At 51.4% G+C, this 17,509-nt stretch overlaps 1 protein-coding gene across 1 annotated transcript in view; it reads right to left on the bottom strand.

Annotated features, from left to right (window-relative positions):
- RNF213 (ring finger protein 213) overlaps positions 1 to 17,509 on the bottom strand; it is a 47,928-nt gene that overhangs the window by 4,658 nt on the left and 25,761 nt on the right. Inside the window, exons 30-63 of the mRNA XM_041485671.1 lie at positions 17,273 to 17,368; positions 16,833 to 16,867; positions 16,332 to 16,387; positions 15,443 to 15,590; positions 15,015 to 15,150; positions 14,426 to 14,614; positions 13,989 to 14,128; positions 13,644 to 13,793; positions 13,073 to 13,227; positions 12,551 to 12,763; positions 12,118 to 12,213; positions 11,724 to 11,861; positions 11,518 to 11,618; positions 11,102 to 11,281; positions 10,595 to 10,758; positions 10,398 to 10,500; positions 9,618 to 9,732; positions 8,449 to 8,659; positions 7,624 to 7,814; positions 7,204 to 7,332; positions 6,848 to 6,952; positions 6,363 to 6,605; positions 5,697 to 5,778; positions 5,109 to 5,143; positions 4,696 to 4,790; positions 4,195 to 4,354; positions 3,705 to 3,885; positions 2,891 to 2,985; positions 2,351 to 2,602; positions 2,017 to 2,149; positions 1,366 to 1,449; positions 875 to 1,055; positions 559 to 760; positions 395 to 472 (exon numbers count right to left, since the gene is read on the bottom strand). Of these exons, the coding sequence (XP_041341605.1) occupies positions 395 to 472; positions 559 to 760; positions 875 to 1,055; positions 1,366 to 1,449; positions 2,017 to 2,149; positions 2,351 to 2,602; positions 2,891 to 2,985; positions 3,705 to 3,885; positions 4,195 to 4,354; positions 4,696 to 4,790; positions 5,109 to 5,143; positions 5,697 to 5,778; positions 6,363 to 6,605; positions 6,848 to 6,952; positions 7,204 to 7,332; positions 7,624 to 7,814; positions 8,449 to 8,659; positions 9,618 to 9,732; positions 10,398 to 10,500; positions 10,595 to 10,758; positions 11,102 to 11,281; positions 11,518 to 11,618; positions 11,724 to 11,861; positions 12,118 to 12,213; positions 12,551 to 12,763; positions 13,073 to 13,227; positions 13,644 to 13,793; positions 13,989 to 14,128; positions 14,426 to 14,614; positions 15,015 to 15,150; positions 15,443 to 15,590; positions 16,332 to 16,387; positions 16,833 to 16,867; positions 17,273 to 17,368 (4,672 nt within the window). The remainder of the gene's footprint in view (positions 1 to 394; positions 473 to 558; positions 761 to 874; positions 1,056 to 1,365; positions 1,450 to 2,016; positions 2,150 to 2,350; positions 2,603 to 2,890; positions 2,986 to 3,704; positions 3,886 to 4,194; positions 4,355 to 4,695; positions 4,791 to 5,108; positions 5,144 to 5,696; positions 5,779 to 6,362; positions 6,606 to 6,847; positions 6,953 to 7,203; positions 7,333 to 7,623; positions 7,815 to 8,448; positions 8,660 to 9,617; positions 9,733 to 10,397; positions 10,501 to 10,594; positions 10,759 to 11,101; positions 11,282 to 11,517; positions 11,619 to 11,723; positions 11,862 to 12,117; positions 12,214 to 12,550; positions 12,764 to 13,072; positions 13,228 to 13,643; positions 13,794 to 13,988; positions 14,129 to 14,425; positions 14,615 to 15,014; positions 15,151 to 15,442; positions 15,591 to 16,331; positions 16,388 to 16,832; positions 16,868 to 17,272; positions 17,369 to 17,509) is intronic.

Raw genomic sequence — 17,509 nt, 5'->3', positions numbered from 1 at the left:
GAGAAACAAGGAATCAAAGCCAGATTCTGTTGCTGTGGGCAGGAATGCTCTCACCCCCATTCCCTGCTGCAGGAAGGTCCAGCTGGGGGAAGCAGAGACAAAGCTGGCCAGGAAGGTGGCAGAGCTCTCCTCACACCCTGTTTGTGTTGCCTTTGTGCCCCCTCATGCTCTGTGAACAGCTGTAGGCTGAAGACTAAACAGCACTGGATGTCCTTTGGTGCATTCCCTTTCTCTTTGTAAGTCCTGACTGACAGCACAAGGCCAGCTTGCGCGTACCCAAGGCATGCTGAGAAATCAGCAGACAAGCCTTTGGATGGACAAGGCAAGGCACAGAAAACCCTTGGAAAAGCAGGGATTTCATGCTTGCCCTGCTTCCTGCAGTGCAGAAACCCACCTGCTCCAGCTTGTTCCTGACATCACTGAACAGCTGCTCGTAGTTCCGGTCATGTCTGTGCACCAGGGTGGGAATTCCCTGTCAGGGGAGAGAAAGCCATGGATGTGAAGTCTGGAATGCTGCTCCCAGAGCCCTCTTGGCTGCACAGCACCTGCCCCTCCTACCGTCAGCGTGATGAGTGGCTTCCCCTGCAGGAACTTGCTGATCACTTGCTGCTGGATCCTCTCCAGATCAAAGTCCTGCAAGGTCTCCCCTCCCTTCTCCATGCTGTACTGGCAGTTGGACAGGATCAGAGGGATCAGGTCCCTCTCCACCTCGTAACTGATCAGGTGCAGGTCGGCCACTTCCGAGGGGCTGACCAGGTACCTGCAGGGAGCAAAGGGCCTGTGTTCAGAGGGAGAGGCCTCTGTGGAGCAGGGAAAACTGCCTGAGAGGGAGCAGGGGATGCAGCAGAGCCCAGGGAGCGGAGCAGCTGCACACCTGTCATCCTCCTTGGTGTGCCTGTTGACAGAGTGCACCAGGTCGTTGTGCAGCCCGATGAGGTAACTGGCCAGCGCCGTGGAGCACAGCCCCAGCCCCCGGCGCCGCGGCAGCAGCACCTCCAGCCTGCTGTCCAGGCTCAGCTCGGCATCACAGTAGCCTTTAGGCAGCTTGATTTCCCCTGAAATACAGACAGCAGCGTTTGAGGAGGCCCAGAGCCAGCCCAGGCTGAGCCAGGGCAGGAGGAGGTGCCGAGCCTGGGAAAAGCCGCGCGCTCGGCGTTACGGATGAGCACGAAAGGGGACAAGGTGAGGTGAGAAAGGAAACAGGTTCAGGTCAGAATACTACAACAGGGAAACAAATCCCTCCCCTTGTACCTACATTCTTAAAATTCAATGGCCAAGCCCAGTTTTGAGGATATGCCTCAGCATCAGTGATGGGAGGAACCTGAACTCAGAACGAGGAGCAGGGCTGGGAAAGAAGCTGCTCACCATTGGTGTCCAGGGAGCTTCTCAGCTTGTTCCAGACAGACAGAAACACATTCACTCTCCTGTCTAACAGGTCCCTCATCACATCTGAGAAACAACAAAAAGATAAATCCATGAAACACCTTTTCCTGGTGAAACTCTACAATACAGGGATCTTCAGAGCACACCACTGAACTCCAGGCAACTGCTCAAGAGACTAAACAGACACCAAACACCTTTCTAAAGGTATCAAATGGAGTCATTTGCTCAGTTTATTTTTCCATTGTTGTCTGCTCCTGCATGACCTTTATGTACTTTTCCATAAGTACTTAAAAGCATCAGTAATTGTACTTAAATACAATTGAAGAAGTTGCCACAAACTTCATAAATGGAAGGGAAGAACATTCATTTCACTCTTCAGGCAAGCCTTGCTCTAGGGCTGAGCTTAAAATGCCCACAGAACCACTGCTGCACTGCACAGAGTTCCCACCCTCATAAAAAAAGCTCCTGTACTTAATTCCCTTTAAAGTAATCTGCTAACTTTTCCAGTCCTATCCAAGTCTTCAGTTCATTTGGGTGAGAGTTAGAAGGAAAAAGTGAGTTTTCCCCTTCACTTTCAACTGGACAATCCAGCACTTTCTGTTTCATTAATTACAATTTTGGCAGTCTCCTCACCTGAGTGGGGTTCCCTGAGGAATTCCCTGATGGAGCAGTGTTTAATCTCTGCTGTGTTCTGGAATTGCCTCACCAAATCTTTCTGCAGAGCCAGAATCTCTGGGAGGAATTTCACCAGCCTCAGCTCACTTTCCTGGAAGAGGAAAGGGAGCCTGTGGGTAAGGTTGTACTTGGACAAACCAGCTGGGAATACTTTTATGGAATTACTTCTTAAATGTTTAAAAGACAACAATCTCTTCTGTGTTCATTCTCAAGACCATAGCAAGAACTGACACAATCCAAATGTGGTTTAGTCCTGGGCAATGCCAGGCTCTCACCCCTGTGCCGCCCTCACCTTCTGCAGGAACTTCCAGAGCAGAGGGACAGTGTCCTTGGCATTCTTCTGCTGCACAACGTGGCCCAGGTTCTCCACGGAAACCCTCCTGCGGCAGCTCCACATCTTGGAGTGGTGGACGTGGCTGTCCCCTGGCAGCTGGGACAGGAATGCAGCTGGGTCCCCATACACTATCTTCACTATGGGGTTGGAAGAGATTCTGTCATCCTCTTGTATCAGTTGGTTTAACTTGAGTAGCTTTTTATCCAAATCCTGCATTAAAATAATAACAAATGATTGGATATTGTGAAATACCTTCAGCTGAGCTAAGCCATTTCTGCTTTTCCAGATATACAAATTCATCCCAGAACAACCCCAGTCTCAGGCTCCCATCTCCCCAGGTAGAATAAAGGTGGCTAATCCTTAACCTGCAGCTGTGCCATGAATGGGTTTGCTTTAGGAACAGCCAGGTGAAAAGTGTAGCACAGATATTACAGCACATCAGATTTCCAGTGGATTTTGAACTGCTCAGCTACTGACTCTGCACAGCAGATTTCTCACCTTCAATTCAGGAACAATAATTTTGTCTGCAACAATTTCTTCCCATTTGTTTCTCTTCTCCTTGGTGGAGAGAACATAATCAAACTGCACCAGCCCTGCAACAGGAATATTTCACCTCTTAAATCTGCAATATTTTAGTGAAAAGAAAGCACAGATTCACAGGTGCTAGAAGTTAACTGAGTATCTTGGTCCAGCTGGAGAGGGACACCCAAAGATCACACAGTGATCCAGGTTTCCAGGAGCTTCATGTGAATGATGGGGACATTTACACAACTCCTTCATAACCCCAGAAATATTGAACAGGTTGTCCAAGGTCAGACCATGATCAAGGACAGAATGAAGCTTGGAATACTGACTGGTGCTGTTCCACACTCCAAATATGGGCTATTCACACATTAATGTCCTGTACCACAGTGACTCCAGACCCTACCATGAACCCCACTGTGCCATCCCTCTTCTCCCAAAGAGCTTCTGGGAGTGACTGAGAGGCAGCACAGAACAGGGATTGCACACAGCACGAGCTGAGTGCTGGGAGAGCAGCCCTGCTCAGGAGCTGCAAGCTCTGCCCATCTGTCATGAAGTTGTTTTGTCAATAATTCATTTTCAGAGTTATTGACTGCACCAAACCTTGCAAACCCCACATACTCGACTGAAAGTAGCAAACAGACGAAAATTCTTCCCTCCCTACAGTAAGAAACAAGCTTCAAACTCTGTTTTCCTCTTCAGCTCAGCTGCTGCTGTTGGAAGGGGTTTATCAGGAAGGTGGCTGCATGGCCACAGCCCCCGGTATGACAGGGCAGGTGGCTTTTCTTACACTGGCCTGGCTGCTGCTGGGGGGCCTGCAGGAGGCTGCTGAGCACCAGGTGCAGGATGTTGATAGTGTCATCCACACTCTTCCCCAGACTCCTGGTCAGCTGTGCCAAGTCCTCCTGAACGTGCTGCTGCAGGAAGCTCACCACGTCATCCACTGTTGGCTTGATCATCCTTCCCAGGGACTAAAGACAACAAAGGCAAGAGTTGAGCACAGCCAAAAACATCCAGGGAAGCACAAAGCACACAGAGCTCTGTCCTGCCAGGCACTCCCACCTGTGGGATTCCTGCTACCTGTGCCCATCAAGGCAGGGCTGGGTGGATGTGCCTGCATGGAAGTGCAGGAATTAACCAAAATCCCTCCTGGGCAAGGAGGCAGGGAATTTGGGTCTGACAGACTGCCCTGGCCACTTGGCAGTATGATGAAAAGGACCAGCAGCATACAAAGGTTCCCCTACAATCTGTGACCACTTGGAAGCATTTCTGGAAGATACCTGAGGGTCTCTGGAGGCTCCCAGCAGCATGGACAGGTGGGTGAGCAAACGGAGCAGCACAAAGACCATGGGGGACACACCCCTGTCAGATGTTCCCAGTGTTCTTCTGTTCTTAACATCTCCAAGGATGTGGCCAGTCTGAGTTCTGTCCTCATGAATCCTGTAGAAAAGTGCATATATGTTTTTGGTTTTTTTTTCACTTTGACAAAAACCACACAAGACATCTCTGACACCCAGCAATGACTTTTAGACCCATAATGTCTTTGAATGCCATAAAAGCTGCCAATTCAAAGTGCCACAGGGGAGTGAAGGCTTCCAGTCAGTTTTGTGCACAGAAAAGCAAATTTCTTTGGTTTTGCTGCCTGATTACTCTTGCTTGGACATCCCCTCCTTACACCTTCCAGAGAGCAGCATGAAGTGGTTGGTACCTCTGGCCTTTGAGGGCAGCACAGGCAGGTCCTACATCATTTAGCCCTGCAAAGGCATTGCAGCAAAGCCCACCTGGACTGATGGAAGCCCTGCAGGGGTTTGTGGTTGGTGCCTCCAATGGGGACGTGGCAGTCGGGACAGCGGCTCATCTCCATGGGGAGCCCACACTGTGAAAAGCAACAGGAGAACACTGAATTCCAGAGCAACAGCTTCTCCAGCAGAGAAAGGGAATGAAACAAAAATCCAACCCCTAAGTGGTTAATTCAAACCCTGCTACAAACTGGGCCTCTGCCTGATGTTTCCCAATCTATGGTATAAATGCTAGGGGTATTCCAAATTTTACATTACAATGACAAAATGATCAATAATATTGAGTTTAGAAGTGGAACTCTGTGCACCAGAACATTCAAACCAGTAAACAAAATAAAACAGTTTATTGTTGAAAGCTTTGTCTGCTTTAATACCCACCATTTCCAAATTCTTACCTCTCCCACAGTGCAGAAGTGGCCATTGGGACATTCTGTCAGGAGAGAAACAAACAGGACAGTATTCTAGGACCGATTTATAGAGCCCCTGTTATTCCCTCTCACTGGTACCATCATCCTGGAGCAAGAAATATGCTGAAGATCTAATCCAAAGCCCTGACTATCCCAAAGCCCAATGGACTGACAGGCCCACGCAGGAAGCCAAGGAATTTTTCAGTGCTGCTTCTCCTGGAGAAACAAGGAATCAAAGCCAGATTCTGTTGCTGTGGGCAGGAATGCTCTCACCCCCATTCCCTGCTGCAGGAAGGTCCAGCTGGGGGAAGCAGAGACAAAGCTGGCCAGGAAGGTGGCAGAGCTCTCCTCACACCCTGTTTGTGTTGCCTTTGTGCCCCCTCATGCTCTGTGAACAGCTGTAGGCTGAAGACTAAACAGCACTGGATGTCCTTTGGTGCATCACCCACACAAACTGTCTACAAATCTGGATTTAACAAGGATAACTCATGCTGAGGAGTGTGTTTTCTCACATTTGTAACAGTTTCATTCTCCAAACCCAAGGAATTCCTTCCCCAGCCAGCCAGCAGCACTCACCATACCAGTGCAGACCACGCATTTCCTGCCAGGTCCTCGCCTGAGCCATCATGTCCTCGGGCATCGTGGGCAGAAAGGAGTGCTGAGGAGGGAAAGGGGTAAACAGTCACAAAAGGATCTGTGAATCCGCTCTGTCCTGCAGCAGGCACTCACTGGGTCTCTGTTCACACTGGGGAACAAGAAACATCTGAGAGCAGAGGTCAGGCAGGTGATGCAGATTCTCAAATTCACCTTTGAAAATCCACTCTTAGAACTGTCAGTATTGTTAAGACTTGCATGTGCACTCTCCAGACATCCTGCAGTGCACCCTGGTGCACACCAGCATGTTCCCTTACACCTTGGGCAGCCAGCAGCAGCAAAGCAGCAGCTCCCTCCCCCTGCCTGAGAAGCCAGAGCTCTCTGAGCAGGCAGGTCAGCACAGTGGGAGCTGCCAGCTGCCCTCAGCCTCACTCACCCAAATATCAGCAAAGGTATTTGCTTCATACTGCTCAGGATGGAGAGATGCCTTGAAAAGCTACCAGGCCAGAGCTTGGTGTTAAAATAATCCCCCCCAGTGTTTCACAGCTCAACCAGTGAGTTGGAGCATTGCTGTTGAGAAAGAGGATACAACAGCCACAGGCAAGAACCAGGGATGAGCTGAAGTGCACCTGAGCTCCGTGCCCTCACCTGCATGCTGTGTGGCTGGAAGGCCAGGTTCCTGAGGGGCTGCAGGACAGGGCTGTGCCCACAGAGCAGCACAGCAGCCACGTGCACAGCCATTTCCACCAGGGCTCCCTGCTGGCTGCGGCCCCGTGGCTCCACGGCCAGCCCGGGCAGGGTGTTCTTCACCAGGGCAACTGCAAAATGCTGCAGCTCGGGGGAATTCAGCACTTGGCAGCTCTGGATGAACTCAGTCATCACCTCTATTTGCTGAAAGCACAGATTGGAAAGAGCTAAAGACATCAGGATACTGCCCCCACCCAAATGAAGAGCACTGGCAGCTGCTTCCCATGCTGGGTTACCCTGCTCCCAAAACCTCCCCAGCCTGCTCACTCAGGCCATCACCCTGGCTGGGGCACAGGAGCAAAAGCTCCTCCACAGCTGATTTAGATGCCCTTCACCCTTACCCACAAAGCAGGTTTGCCACAAGCTGCCGGAGGGGAGTGTCCTACCTGCTGCTTGGGATGAAGGCTTGGATCCCCGTACAGGGCAGTGACCTCTCGGAAGATGGCCAGGAGCAGGTGGGCAGATTCCAGAGCTGGGGGGCTGCTGGAGGCCTGGGGAAGAACCAAGGATGTGGCAGGGGACAGGCCAGAGCTGCCCCAGCTGCAGTGATGGGATGTGCAGGTGGAAAGTAAAGCAAACGTGCTTGAGCACAAGCCCCAGTGAGCTCCCTGCAGAGGCCCCCAGGTGCTGGGAACAGACACTGCCCAGAGGGACACAGCAGAGCTGGGGCCATGCAAACCCCCGCAGGGGTCTGGGGGGAGGACAGGGCCCAGCAGGGGTCTGAGCGAGGACAGGGCTGTACCTCCTGGGCCTCGAGCAGCCCCTGGGCCGTGCCCTCCATCATGGCTCGTCCCACGGCGTCGCGCAGGGCCCGGGACCGCTCCCCACACACCAGGTACCGGTCGATGTGGTTGGACTGGCTGTGCTGGACCTGCCAAGGGAACAGCCATGCACAGCTCTGGGGACAACCACCCAGCTGGGGGAGGCAGAATCTCCTCTTCCTCCCGAGCACTGTGGCATTTCAGGCTCCCCAGAGCAGCAGCAGCAGACATGGTGCTGCCAGGAGAGTCTCCATTCACTCGAGAGCCAGGACAAACCAGCTCCCAGCCACTGCCACTCTGGCCTGACCCCAAGAGCACACAACTCTAGGAACACCCAAAGCAGCAAAAAGTGAAGGCAAAGAGGAGACCAGAACCATCACCAGGAGATGCCTCTTGTCTACCTGTTGCAGAATTTCTGCTGGGAACACCCAGCTGAAGCGTGGCTCTGCGACCAGCTTCTGAGCAAATTCCATCCCGTGCTGGCTGGCAATCCTCCTGACCAGGTACACACAGTGCCAGTCGTTCCTGGCGAGCCTGCAGAACTTCTCCACACTCTTCAGGTAATGCTGCTCGTCCTTCATCTGCTCTGGCTCTGGAGGGGAAAAAAATAGGTTAAAACAAAAAGGCAAAAGCACATCCCACCTTGTAAAACTTTTCTGTCTGCCCCAGCTGTAGCACCAAGTCCATTTATTAGTACTGTGTTATTACACAGAAGAACTTCAGAGCCCTCCCTTCCTCAGGTGTTGTCTGGAGCATTTTCTCAGCCAGATTTCAGACAATGATTCATTTCTTTGACAGGGAAGATATAAACTCATCAATATAAACTCTTAATCCCTTCTAGCTGTGCAGAGCTCTCATTCATATAAAACAATAACCCTTACAGCAGTCCTGGGTCTGAAGCAGCATTTATGCTTTAAAGTTCAATTTAGTGGGCTCTAAATAAATCTCACTGTTAGCATCAGGAGGATAAAATAAATCTCCTTCCACAGGTGTAACTGCCATGTAACTGCACTGGGGTCACCAGCACAGCCTTGCTAGCAGTTACCAAGAACTTCCAACACCTGGTACAGGGGACAGACACTGACTGATACCCCCAAGGAAAAAGGGCATTGCTGCTCTCCTTCTTGGCCATGTACCAAAACAGGTCCTAGCAGAGCACAGGGCACTGACAGTGTGCAGCCCACCTGCCCTGCACCCAGCATTTCCAGCAGAGCAATCAGACTCACGTGTGTGCTGCTGCAGGTGGAAGATGAGCTCTGCAGCCCTGCTCAGGCACAGGCGCACCTCGGCCACAGCCTGCAGGTATTCCACTGAGGCTTCCTGGGGAGCCCCTCTGCTGCTGGCTGCCAGGTAGTTCTCTGGAAAGGCTCTGTCCTCAGGCACACTGCTTCCATGCCCATATCCCAGGCTGTCCTCTGACTTCTCACACATGGAATCCTAGAGAGAGGCCAGAACACTGGTGAGTGACAGAGCCACCTCACCCAGCAACCCCTGTGTCCCCAGGGCACCCACCCTGCCAGGAGCACAGGAAACCATCCCTGAGCCCCCAGCCCATCCTGCCACGAGCACAGCAAACCATCCCTGAGCCTCCAGCCCATCCTGCCACGAGCACACCAAACCATCCCTGAGCCTCCAAAACATCCCTGAGCCTCCAGCCCATCCTGCCACGAGCACAGCAAACCATCCCTGAGCCTCCAAACCATCCCTGCACCCTCCACCCCACTGCCCCCTCATCCTAAACCTCTGCCATGTCACCAAACACCATTTTTAGGATGTGCCCCAGCTGTCCCACACTCCCAAGCTTGGAGCTGAGCAAGAGCCATGAGCAGGCTGTGAGTAACACACATTCCATGTTCCAAGATCCCAAGCTCTACCTGTCTGTCCCTTAGCAAAAACACAAATGATTTTAACTACAAAGTCACTTTAAAAAAACCTGTAGTAATAAAACCTCTTTCCTGCTGTCATATTTGGTTCTAGTTGTCCAAAGCCCTGAAAGTTATGCAAGGGGAGGAAAGGGAACAATCCAAAAGGCATAATAATTTAAGTTCTGCACAGTAATTTAAGGGTTGTGGAGACAAGAAGGCAGTTCAGCAGTTGGCTGCTGCCATGAGAAAGGCCCTGCTTGCTGCACTCCTGTGCTGGAGTCTGAGGTTTAACACTCAGACGTCCAAGGGAAAGAATTTATGTAACACTGCAAAGACACACAAGCCTTTCCTTGAAAAGCAAGGCTCATTCCTGAGAGCAAGTTCTGACCAGGTGATTTCATATCAACTCCTTCTGGGCTTTCTAGCTGGAAAAATAGTTATATACACAAGAAACACACCTAGAACTGCAGAAGAATTTCTGTTCTTGTTTTACTCATGAAACTGCAACAGTTTCATGGCCCAGCTCTTACCTCCAAGCAGTTGACAAAAAGCAAGTAGAGCTCTTTTTTGTCATTTTTCTCTAGGAGCTCGTTGTGCTCCACCTGGGACAGGTAACGCTGCACATCATCTTTGACTTCATTGAAGCTACAGGAGAGAGAGAGACCCCTGACACAGCTGCCATGCTGACAGGACTGTCCCTGCTCTAAATCACAGCACAGCTCCCAGAGCTGGCTGTGGGACAGGTGGGGTCACTCTGGACCCAGCTGCAAGATAGAGAAGCCCTTGTGCCCTTTTCTGCAGGTGACATTTGGCAATGAGCCAGGCTTTGATCATCAGCAGTGCTTAGTGAGCACTCCCAGGGCAAAAGGCATCTGGTTCAGGAGGTGGTCACACCTGAGAAGGGGCTTTTGAGCCATCCCTGCAAAGGGAGGCTGGGAGGGCTGTGGGAATGGGGAGGTCTGTGGAGCAGACATAAGATCAGTTTAAATCCTGATTAAATCTCTGTGAATGCGGAGTTTTGCTTTGCTGACCTAGATCAGAGCAACTACTCAGCCACCTTGCAGAACCCAGCCATCCATCCTCAGCACAGGGTTAGTGAGGGACAGCCAGGTAAACCTTGCACAGGCTGCTCACACTGCACCACAAGCTCCATGCAAGCCAGCCAAGCTGCATGACTAATGCAAAGATCGTGAGATTTTGTGGTGAATGTGAGATTTAATGAAACTCAGGGAGGCGAGGAGAACAATGGTTTGATGAGGAGCACAGCTGAACCTGGTCTGGCCTAACCTCCCTCAGTTGAATGTGCTCACCTGTACTTCAGGAGCAGCTTCAGCATCACAGAGCGGATGATGGGAGTTTCATCCACCTCATCATTAAATGGGGACAGGAATTTTGTGTAGACAGCAGGGTGACCTGTGGGGACAAGGGAAGGACAGGTTGGGCAGGTGAGAGAAGGTGGTGACAGATCCAGCTCTGTAAGACTGAGTGTCAGGTGAAAGGAGCTCACTTGGGTCTTTCACAAGGCTTCTGTGAACAAAGAGCAGGTTCAAGAGCCTCTGGATCACCTCTGGCTCAGGGGGCTCGTTGTCCTTGAAGCACATGGTGGTGACCATGTCAATGAAGAAATTATTGCACCTCTGGCGGAACAGGGAGTTCTTTGCTATGGCAGCTCTGGGAGGGGCAAAAGCAAACACAGAACCTCTTAAACCACAGAGGAACTGAGCACACACAGGCAAAAGTCACCAAAGGGAGAGATACTTTTCCACCTTCCCAACAAGATGATCCTTAAGGTCCCTTCCAACCCAAACCATTCTATGATTTGCATGTTTTTACAGAGGCCAAGGCAGCTTTCCCCTTTTTTCAAACAACAGAACAGACATGACCTGTTCAGTTCCAGAGGGATGAAGCAGAGCTCACCCTCCACTCTGCTCGTGCTGACCACTTCAGAGTTGAGAATTTCCTCACAAAGCCTCCCCACTGAATGCTCCCACCTTGGAGAGGGTGGCTGTAGTACCTGAGCTCCTCAGAGACAGTTAACTCCACTTCCTCCACAGCAGCCCTGCAGTAGGGACAGTACATCTGTGCTGGCACCAGCCACAGGCTGATGCACTTGTGGCAGAACACGTGGTTGCAGGGCAGGCAGATGGGGTCCTTTGGCTCTCCCAGGCAGATGGGACACGGCTCCAGACCATGCCTGGAATCCACAAACAGCAATGAGCACAGCTGCTTCCGTGCTGCCTCCCCAAAAGCATTGAACAAGATGTTCAACTGCAGCTAGACCAAGAGCTGGCTCACTGCTCAGCTCAGGGTGCAGAACCAAACATTGCTCTTCCCTCGGCTTCCACTGCACCCAGCACTGCCACACCACAGTGTGCTGGCAACACAGGCAATATCCCTGCTGGCCCCTGCAGCCTGACCCAGTGTCAGTACCTGTAGAGCCTGCTGCTGACCTCGTTCTTGCACTGGCACAGCACTGTCAGCACTGCAACAAAGGTAGGATGAGACTTCATGTCTGAATCGTGCTGGAAACACTGCAGAGGGAAAGGACAGAGCCCAGTTACTCAGCTGCAGCACCTGAGACCAGAATTCCCATGATCAGCAGAAGAGGGAAGAGGTGAAATGGCAGCTTTGCTCACCTTGGCAAGAAGCAAAGTGTATTTTCTCACCAAACCCTCAAATTCCGGCATGACGGCGTGGATGCCCAACAGGACGTGTTCCACAAAGAGTGCCATGGCAAACACACGGCTCCAGCAGACCCTGGGGGGAACAGCAGACTGGCACCACAGCAGCAATGGCAACCAGGGTAGCCAGGGGCTCACTGCTGCTCCTGCACTTCTCACTTGCTTTGCCCTTTGGCTTTCCAGAGAGGTTTTTGTAAAGGACAGAACATTCCAGCACTTCACCCAGGGGGCTCCAGGGCCTGGCCTGGAGGCACCACTGCAGCAGGACCAGCACCACTGCACACACCTTCTCACATCTCTAATTTCTAGCTCAAAAATGTTTTAAAATACCAATCACAATTAGCTGCACTTTCTTCACTCTCTGCAGCCAGAGCTCAGGGGAGGCTGTCTGCACCAGCTTCTCCAGCTCCTCAGCACACACCATGGCAGCCAGCACGTCCAGAACCTGCAGAGAGCCAGGGGTAACAACAGCTGCATTTCAGAATTCCTCATGGACCTTGGGCTCAGTCTGGTTTGCTACAGCACGTGCTCCACTGAATAATGTCCTACTTGATTACTTTAAGCTCTGCAGTTCTCATGTTTGTGGCTTGGCTCGTTAGCATGTCCTATTAACTAAAGCAAAAGCAGGGCAAACTATTTAAAAACCTGCTTGTAGCAATAAGAACACAGCAGATCATTTCCCAGTTCTGTGGAACCCCAGCCTGTGCTCCCCTCTGCTGTCACTGAAATCCAAAGGAGACTGAAGACAGAGCTCCCTGCCAGGGCTGAGGCAGTGACTCTACCATCTCAGAGCGTGGAATTCTGCATCCTTGCTGGTTCAGGAGGTAGCCAGTCACAGGGGGGTACACAGCCAGGATCCTGGAGAAGTTCTGCAGGCGGCTCTTGAACTGGTTGTGTGCCAGGTGGGCCCAGGGCAGGGAGGGCACCAGCTCCTTCCTCCAGGGGGACTCTGCCATCCACTCCTCAACACAGGACATGAATGCCACACGCAGACACTGCAGGGGTGGGACACAGAAAACCAAAGGTGAGAAAGTACTTTAATAATTCATTTAGTACTGGAAATCCTGGCAAAACTCTCTGAAAGATGAGAAACACTTTCCTACAAAGACAGCCTTAAATGTGTCAATTTATGCAGGTGCTGCCTTTCTGAGTAACCCCAGTGTCCAGTGGTCTGCTCTGGGGTTCTCCTGCTGCTGGGCTGTCCCAGAGGGGGTTTCCCCCAAGGCAGGACTGATTCAGGACAACACATTCACAGGCATCACACTCTTCTCCCCAAAGAATCCAAAGAATTTCCAGCCCCTGACCTGCAGCTCCTCCTGGGAGGACACACTGATGGTCAAGACAATAAAGTCTGTGATGTAGCACTCGAAGAGCATCTGCCTTTCTCCCTCAGTCAGAGCAGAGATGAATTTTCCCAGGGCAGTTTTCTGGAAGTATTCCACAAACTTCTCAGCATGGCCTGGAAAATGAAGATGCAGAGAAAAGCTGGATGTTGGGAGGAAGCTGGCTTTGACACAGCATCTATCCTAGAGACACTGACACCTCATTAATCACTGATGCATCCAGCACTCCCCTCATCCAGGGCACTAAGGAGGGACTCAGGCCAGGCCTTGTCAGCCCAGCACCGTGTTGTATTTCTGCAATCTCACCTTGTCATTAACTCTTGGCTGCTCCACAGTACTTGGAATGCAAGGGCACAGAACAGGTGAGGAAGATGAATGGTGAGAAGCACAAAGAAAAGCTGCCTGCACAGAACTCTGCTGGCTCACAGGAGCACAGAGGCAATGAAGGTGACTCCAGTGACAGGAGGAGCACATCAGTGACAAACCAGAGCTCAAAGGGCAGTGGATGGAGATGCTGAAGCCAGGCTCTCACCTTCAGTGTTTTGGATGTACTGAGCCTCCAACCACATCTCTTCCAGATACTCCTTTATCCTCCAGCTGAAGGGCATCTCATTCCCAGCATCAGCAGACACTGTCATGTTGTTCTGCACCACGATTATCTCTGGCTGAGGGCTGGGGGGTACTTGGAATGCAAGGGCACAGAACAGGTGAGGAAGATGAATGGTGAGAAGCACAAAGAAAAGCTGCCTGCACAGAACTCTGCTGGCTCACAGGAGCACAGAGGCAATGAAGGTGACTCCAGTGACAGGAGGAGCACATCAGTGACAAACCAGAGCTCAAAGGGCAGTGGATGGAGATGCTGAAGCCAGGCTCTCACCTTCAGTGTTTTGGATGTACTGAGCCTCCAACCACATCTCTTCCAGGTACTCCTTTATCCTCCAGCTGAAGGGCATCTCATTCCCAGCATCAGCAGACACTGTCATGTTGTTCTGCACCACGATTATCTCTGGCTGAGGGCTGGGGGGTTAAAAGCTCATTAATGTACAGGGCTTTTGTCTGGGAAGCACAATGCAGACAACAGAGGCAGAGGCTGCAGAAAGCAACTGAGCCCTAGGAGGGAGGGGAGAGAGAAGGGGAGGGAACTGCAGGACTCTGAAGAGAACAGGCTGAACTGTGAGCAGTGCCTGCTGCCCTCCTGGAGCAGCCAAACAACACCCCTCTGCCTGTGGGGGTTAGAGCCAGTGCTGAGCTGCTCCCAGTGCTGCCAGTCCAGCCCAGCCCAGCCCAGCCCTCCTGCTGCTCCCCCAGGCTCACCTGTTCTTCCCCACACCAGGAGGGACACACAGGAATTTGGAGTCACTGAAGATGAACATCCAGAGCTTTGTCACCCACTTTGGTCCTGGCCTGGCCAGCAGCTCCAGATTGCCATTCCTGTCTATGACAGCAATCAGGAGAGCCAGGAAGGGAGTGACCACCTTCTGCACTCGCTTCCACAGGGTGTGCCTTTGGGGAGACAGAGATGGAGAAACCCAGAGGGAATGTCAGCAAAACAGGAGGTGCCTGCCCTGAATAACTGCTGACATTTGCATGTGACAGAATCCTAATGCTGCCTTTATGGGAAAGAATACCACACCAACAAAAAACCCTGCACTCCTCTCACTCCTGGCTCACCTGTAAGCCCACTGTTCCACTCAAGCACTTGTGCATCCCTGTCCCAGTACAGCCCCTTCAGCTCTAACTCACTCTTCCCCAGGAGAGGCTAAAATTGCCTTCAGAGAGTTTCCAGCACAGCCTGGAGACTGACACTGCAAATGTTCACACAAGTTACACAAAACTGCTGTCTCTGCTGCACAGGTGCCACTTGCAGACCTTTCCTGGGAAGCTGCAGTGCTGCTGTTCTCACCTGAAGGTACCTGCCTCCTGCAGAGCACTGAGGTTGGAAGCCTCCCGAAGCACCCAGTTTTTTGGGTGAAGGGAATTTTCTTCTTGCTTCTTCAACAGGCTGGAGAGACGAGTCTTGGTTATCTTCAGGAAGGAGGCTACAAAACAGCAGGGAAATTGTGTTTTCTCTTCTATTAGCTTGGACCCAAATATCCCACCAAGCACAGCATTTGACAGTTGTTTCAATAATTGGCCAAGTGGGAAAAAAACCAGCCAGCACAGCCAGAGAAAAAGCCACTACTTAAACAGCAGAAAAGCCTTACATCCACCCACCCACTGCAGCACGGACACACATTCTTGGGAGAGCCCCCTTGCCTGCACCACAGCAAGGACCTCTGCATCCCCATTTTGGTGGTCCCTAGATGCCCAGAGACTCCCTACAGCACACACCTTTCAGCTCATCCTCTTTGGAGAAAAGGCCAAGCAGAATCTCAATTCGCCTCCTGCTCCGGCTCAGGTCCTCGTTCTGGTCCCGCAGCATGCCCACAGCACTCTGCACACAGGTCCTCAGCAGCACCGTGGTGTCCAGGATCTCCCCCTGCCCAGGGAAACGAGGTCATTCTCCTGGAGTGACCCTCCTGTCCCCAGCACACTCCCTTAAAAGCTTTACAGTGCTCCCTCAAAGGGCCTGCTGCCTGGCATCCCTGTTTCCAGCTTCCCTCAACTCAGGCTGCAAATCTCAGCTCTTTTGCTGTCAAGAACATGATGCAGCTTCTGTGGCCCTTTCAAACTGGCCTGTGAGACAGCATTTGTGCTGAGTTGAGATTGCTGCAGGGGAAAGATTCAGCAGTTTGAAAGAAAAAATGGAAATAATCAATGTGACCAGGGAAATGCTCCAGGTCCCTGGTGCTGGGCATGTCCAGCTGAGGCTGCCAGGGGCAATGGGGCAGTGTGAATGTGGCTGCAGCACAGCCAAGTCCTCAGCCAGCCCAGCTCCAGCTCTGCCTCAGAGCACACAGCTGGAGTGAGGCTGAGGACCACAACTCCCACCTACAGGGGGAGAAAGGCAACAGAAACTCTTAGAGCTGATTTTTAAAAATCAGAAGAATTAAATGACTAAGGAATTAAGAGTCCTTAGAATGGTTGATTTCTTTAGTGATGTTGATTTTGACTGGGCAGTGGGGAGGAGGAGCTTGTATCTGATCAGTAACATTCATGATGCAAATATTGCTGACTGGTTTCAGGTGAAGGGGGACACAAAAGGTGGGATGCATCCACGGATGACAGAGCAGAGAGCCACGTGACAGCTGAGAGGCAAACAAATGTATTCTGAACTGACCTCCTGGTGCTCTGCTCCTGGCACTGGTGTTCCAACCTCCATCTCCTCCTGCTCTGCTTCTCCACTGGCAGGCAGAGCTGCAGCTAAGGTGTAGAACTTTTATTAGAAAGCAGCAGTGCACTCCTGCATCAGTCAGATCAGTTTATTTTAGCAACTGCATCCCAGAGCAGCAGAACATCTGTCAGAGATCCATTAGCACCTGCATGAGTAGCTGAGATTCACCTTGCAAACACAGCCACAGCTGCTTGGGCTGTCAGGCTTCATGCAGCAAGAGCTGGAAGAAATGTGAGCTAATGCCTTAAGCTCTCCCTGACTCCTGTCAGGCAGTGTGGTGCAAGGAAAGAGAGTAAGAAAAAGCTGAGGGGAAAGAAAGATCCTTGTCAGTCTCTGCCATGCAGCATCTGCTGCCTCCTGTGCTGGGACAGAGCACTCAGGCTGCTGAGCAGTGCAAATGCCACATTTTTGTCAAAAAGAAAAGGGAAAAATACCAAATTAACTTGCTTGATGACCTAAATTTGTAGTAATGAATGGTGTACCTGCAGCAAAGAGGAAATGCTGATGGCAGAGCAAAAGCACACAGAGGCCCATGGCCACAGGTCTCTCTTCAGAGAGGACACGTGTCCTCTCCCAGAACAGACACAGGTGACTCCCACTCCTTCCTCCCAGCTGTGCCTGAATTACCCTGTGACCCTCAGCTCTTCAGGAATTCTGCAGCCAGTGGCCAGAATTCACACATCAAAGGGGATAATCTGCTCATTTCACCCAGCTCAGCTTACTCTGACTTGGGTTATGGATTATTTGAAATACAATCAGTGCATTTAGATTCATTCTGCTACAGAAGAAAGGACTGCACATTCCTGACTGTGAGATCCCCAAACAGCACCAATAACCAAACAGCGAGGAGTGGCCTGGCAGAACTGAACCACTCCACACCCACTCACTTGGCTGAGGCGATGAGCTGGGCATTCTGAGAGCCATCTTCAAAATCTGTCTGAATAATGAGGACTTTATTTCCTGAAGTGGAATCCAGGAAATCCCTGAAGAGTGAAAAGAGATTTAACAGAAGTCACTGAGTATAGACCAAACATTAAAGACCACAGAACCAGTCATTCCACATTAGCTTTGGCTGATACAGGAGGAAAGAGAAAACCACCAAACCCCATCTCATGTGATGGAGC

The sequence above is a fragment of the Pyrgilauda ruficollis genome, unplaced genomic scaffold (assembly GCF_017590135.1).
Source record: "Pyrgilauda ruficollis isolate IOZ18807 unplaced genomic scaffold, ASM1759013v1 scaffold72, whole genome shotgun sequence".
Taxonomy (NCBI): Eukaryota; Metazoa; Chordata; class Aves; order Passeriformes; family Passeridae; genus Pyrgilauda; species Pyrgilauda ruficollis.
The sequence above is the reverse complement of the archived record's forward strand: the minus strand, read 5'-3'. Positions and strand labels throughout refer to the sequence as shown.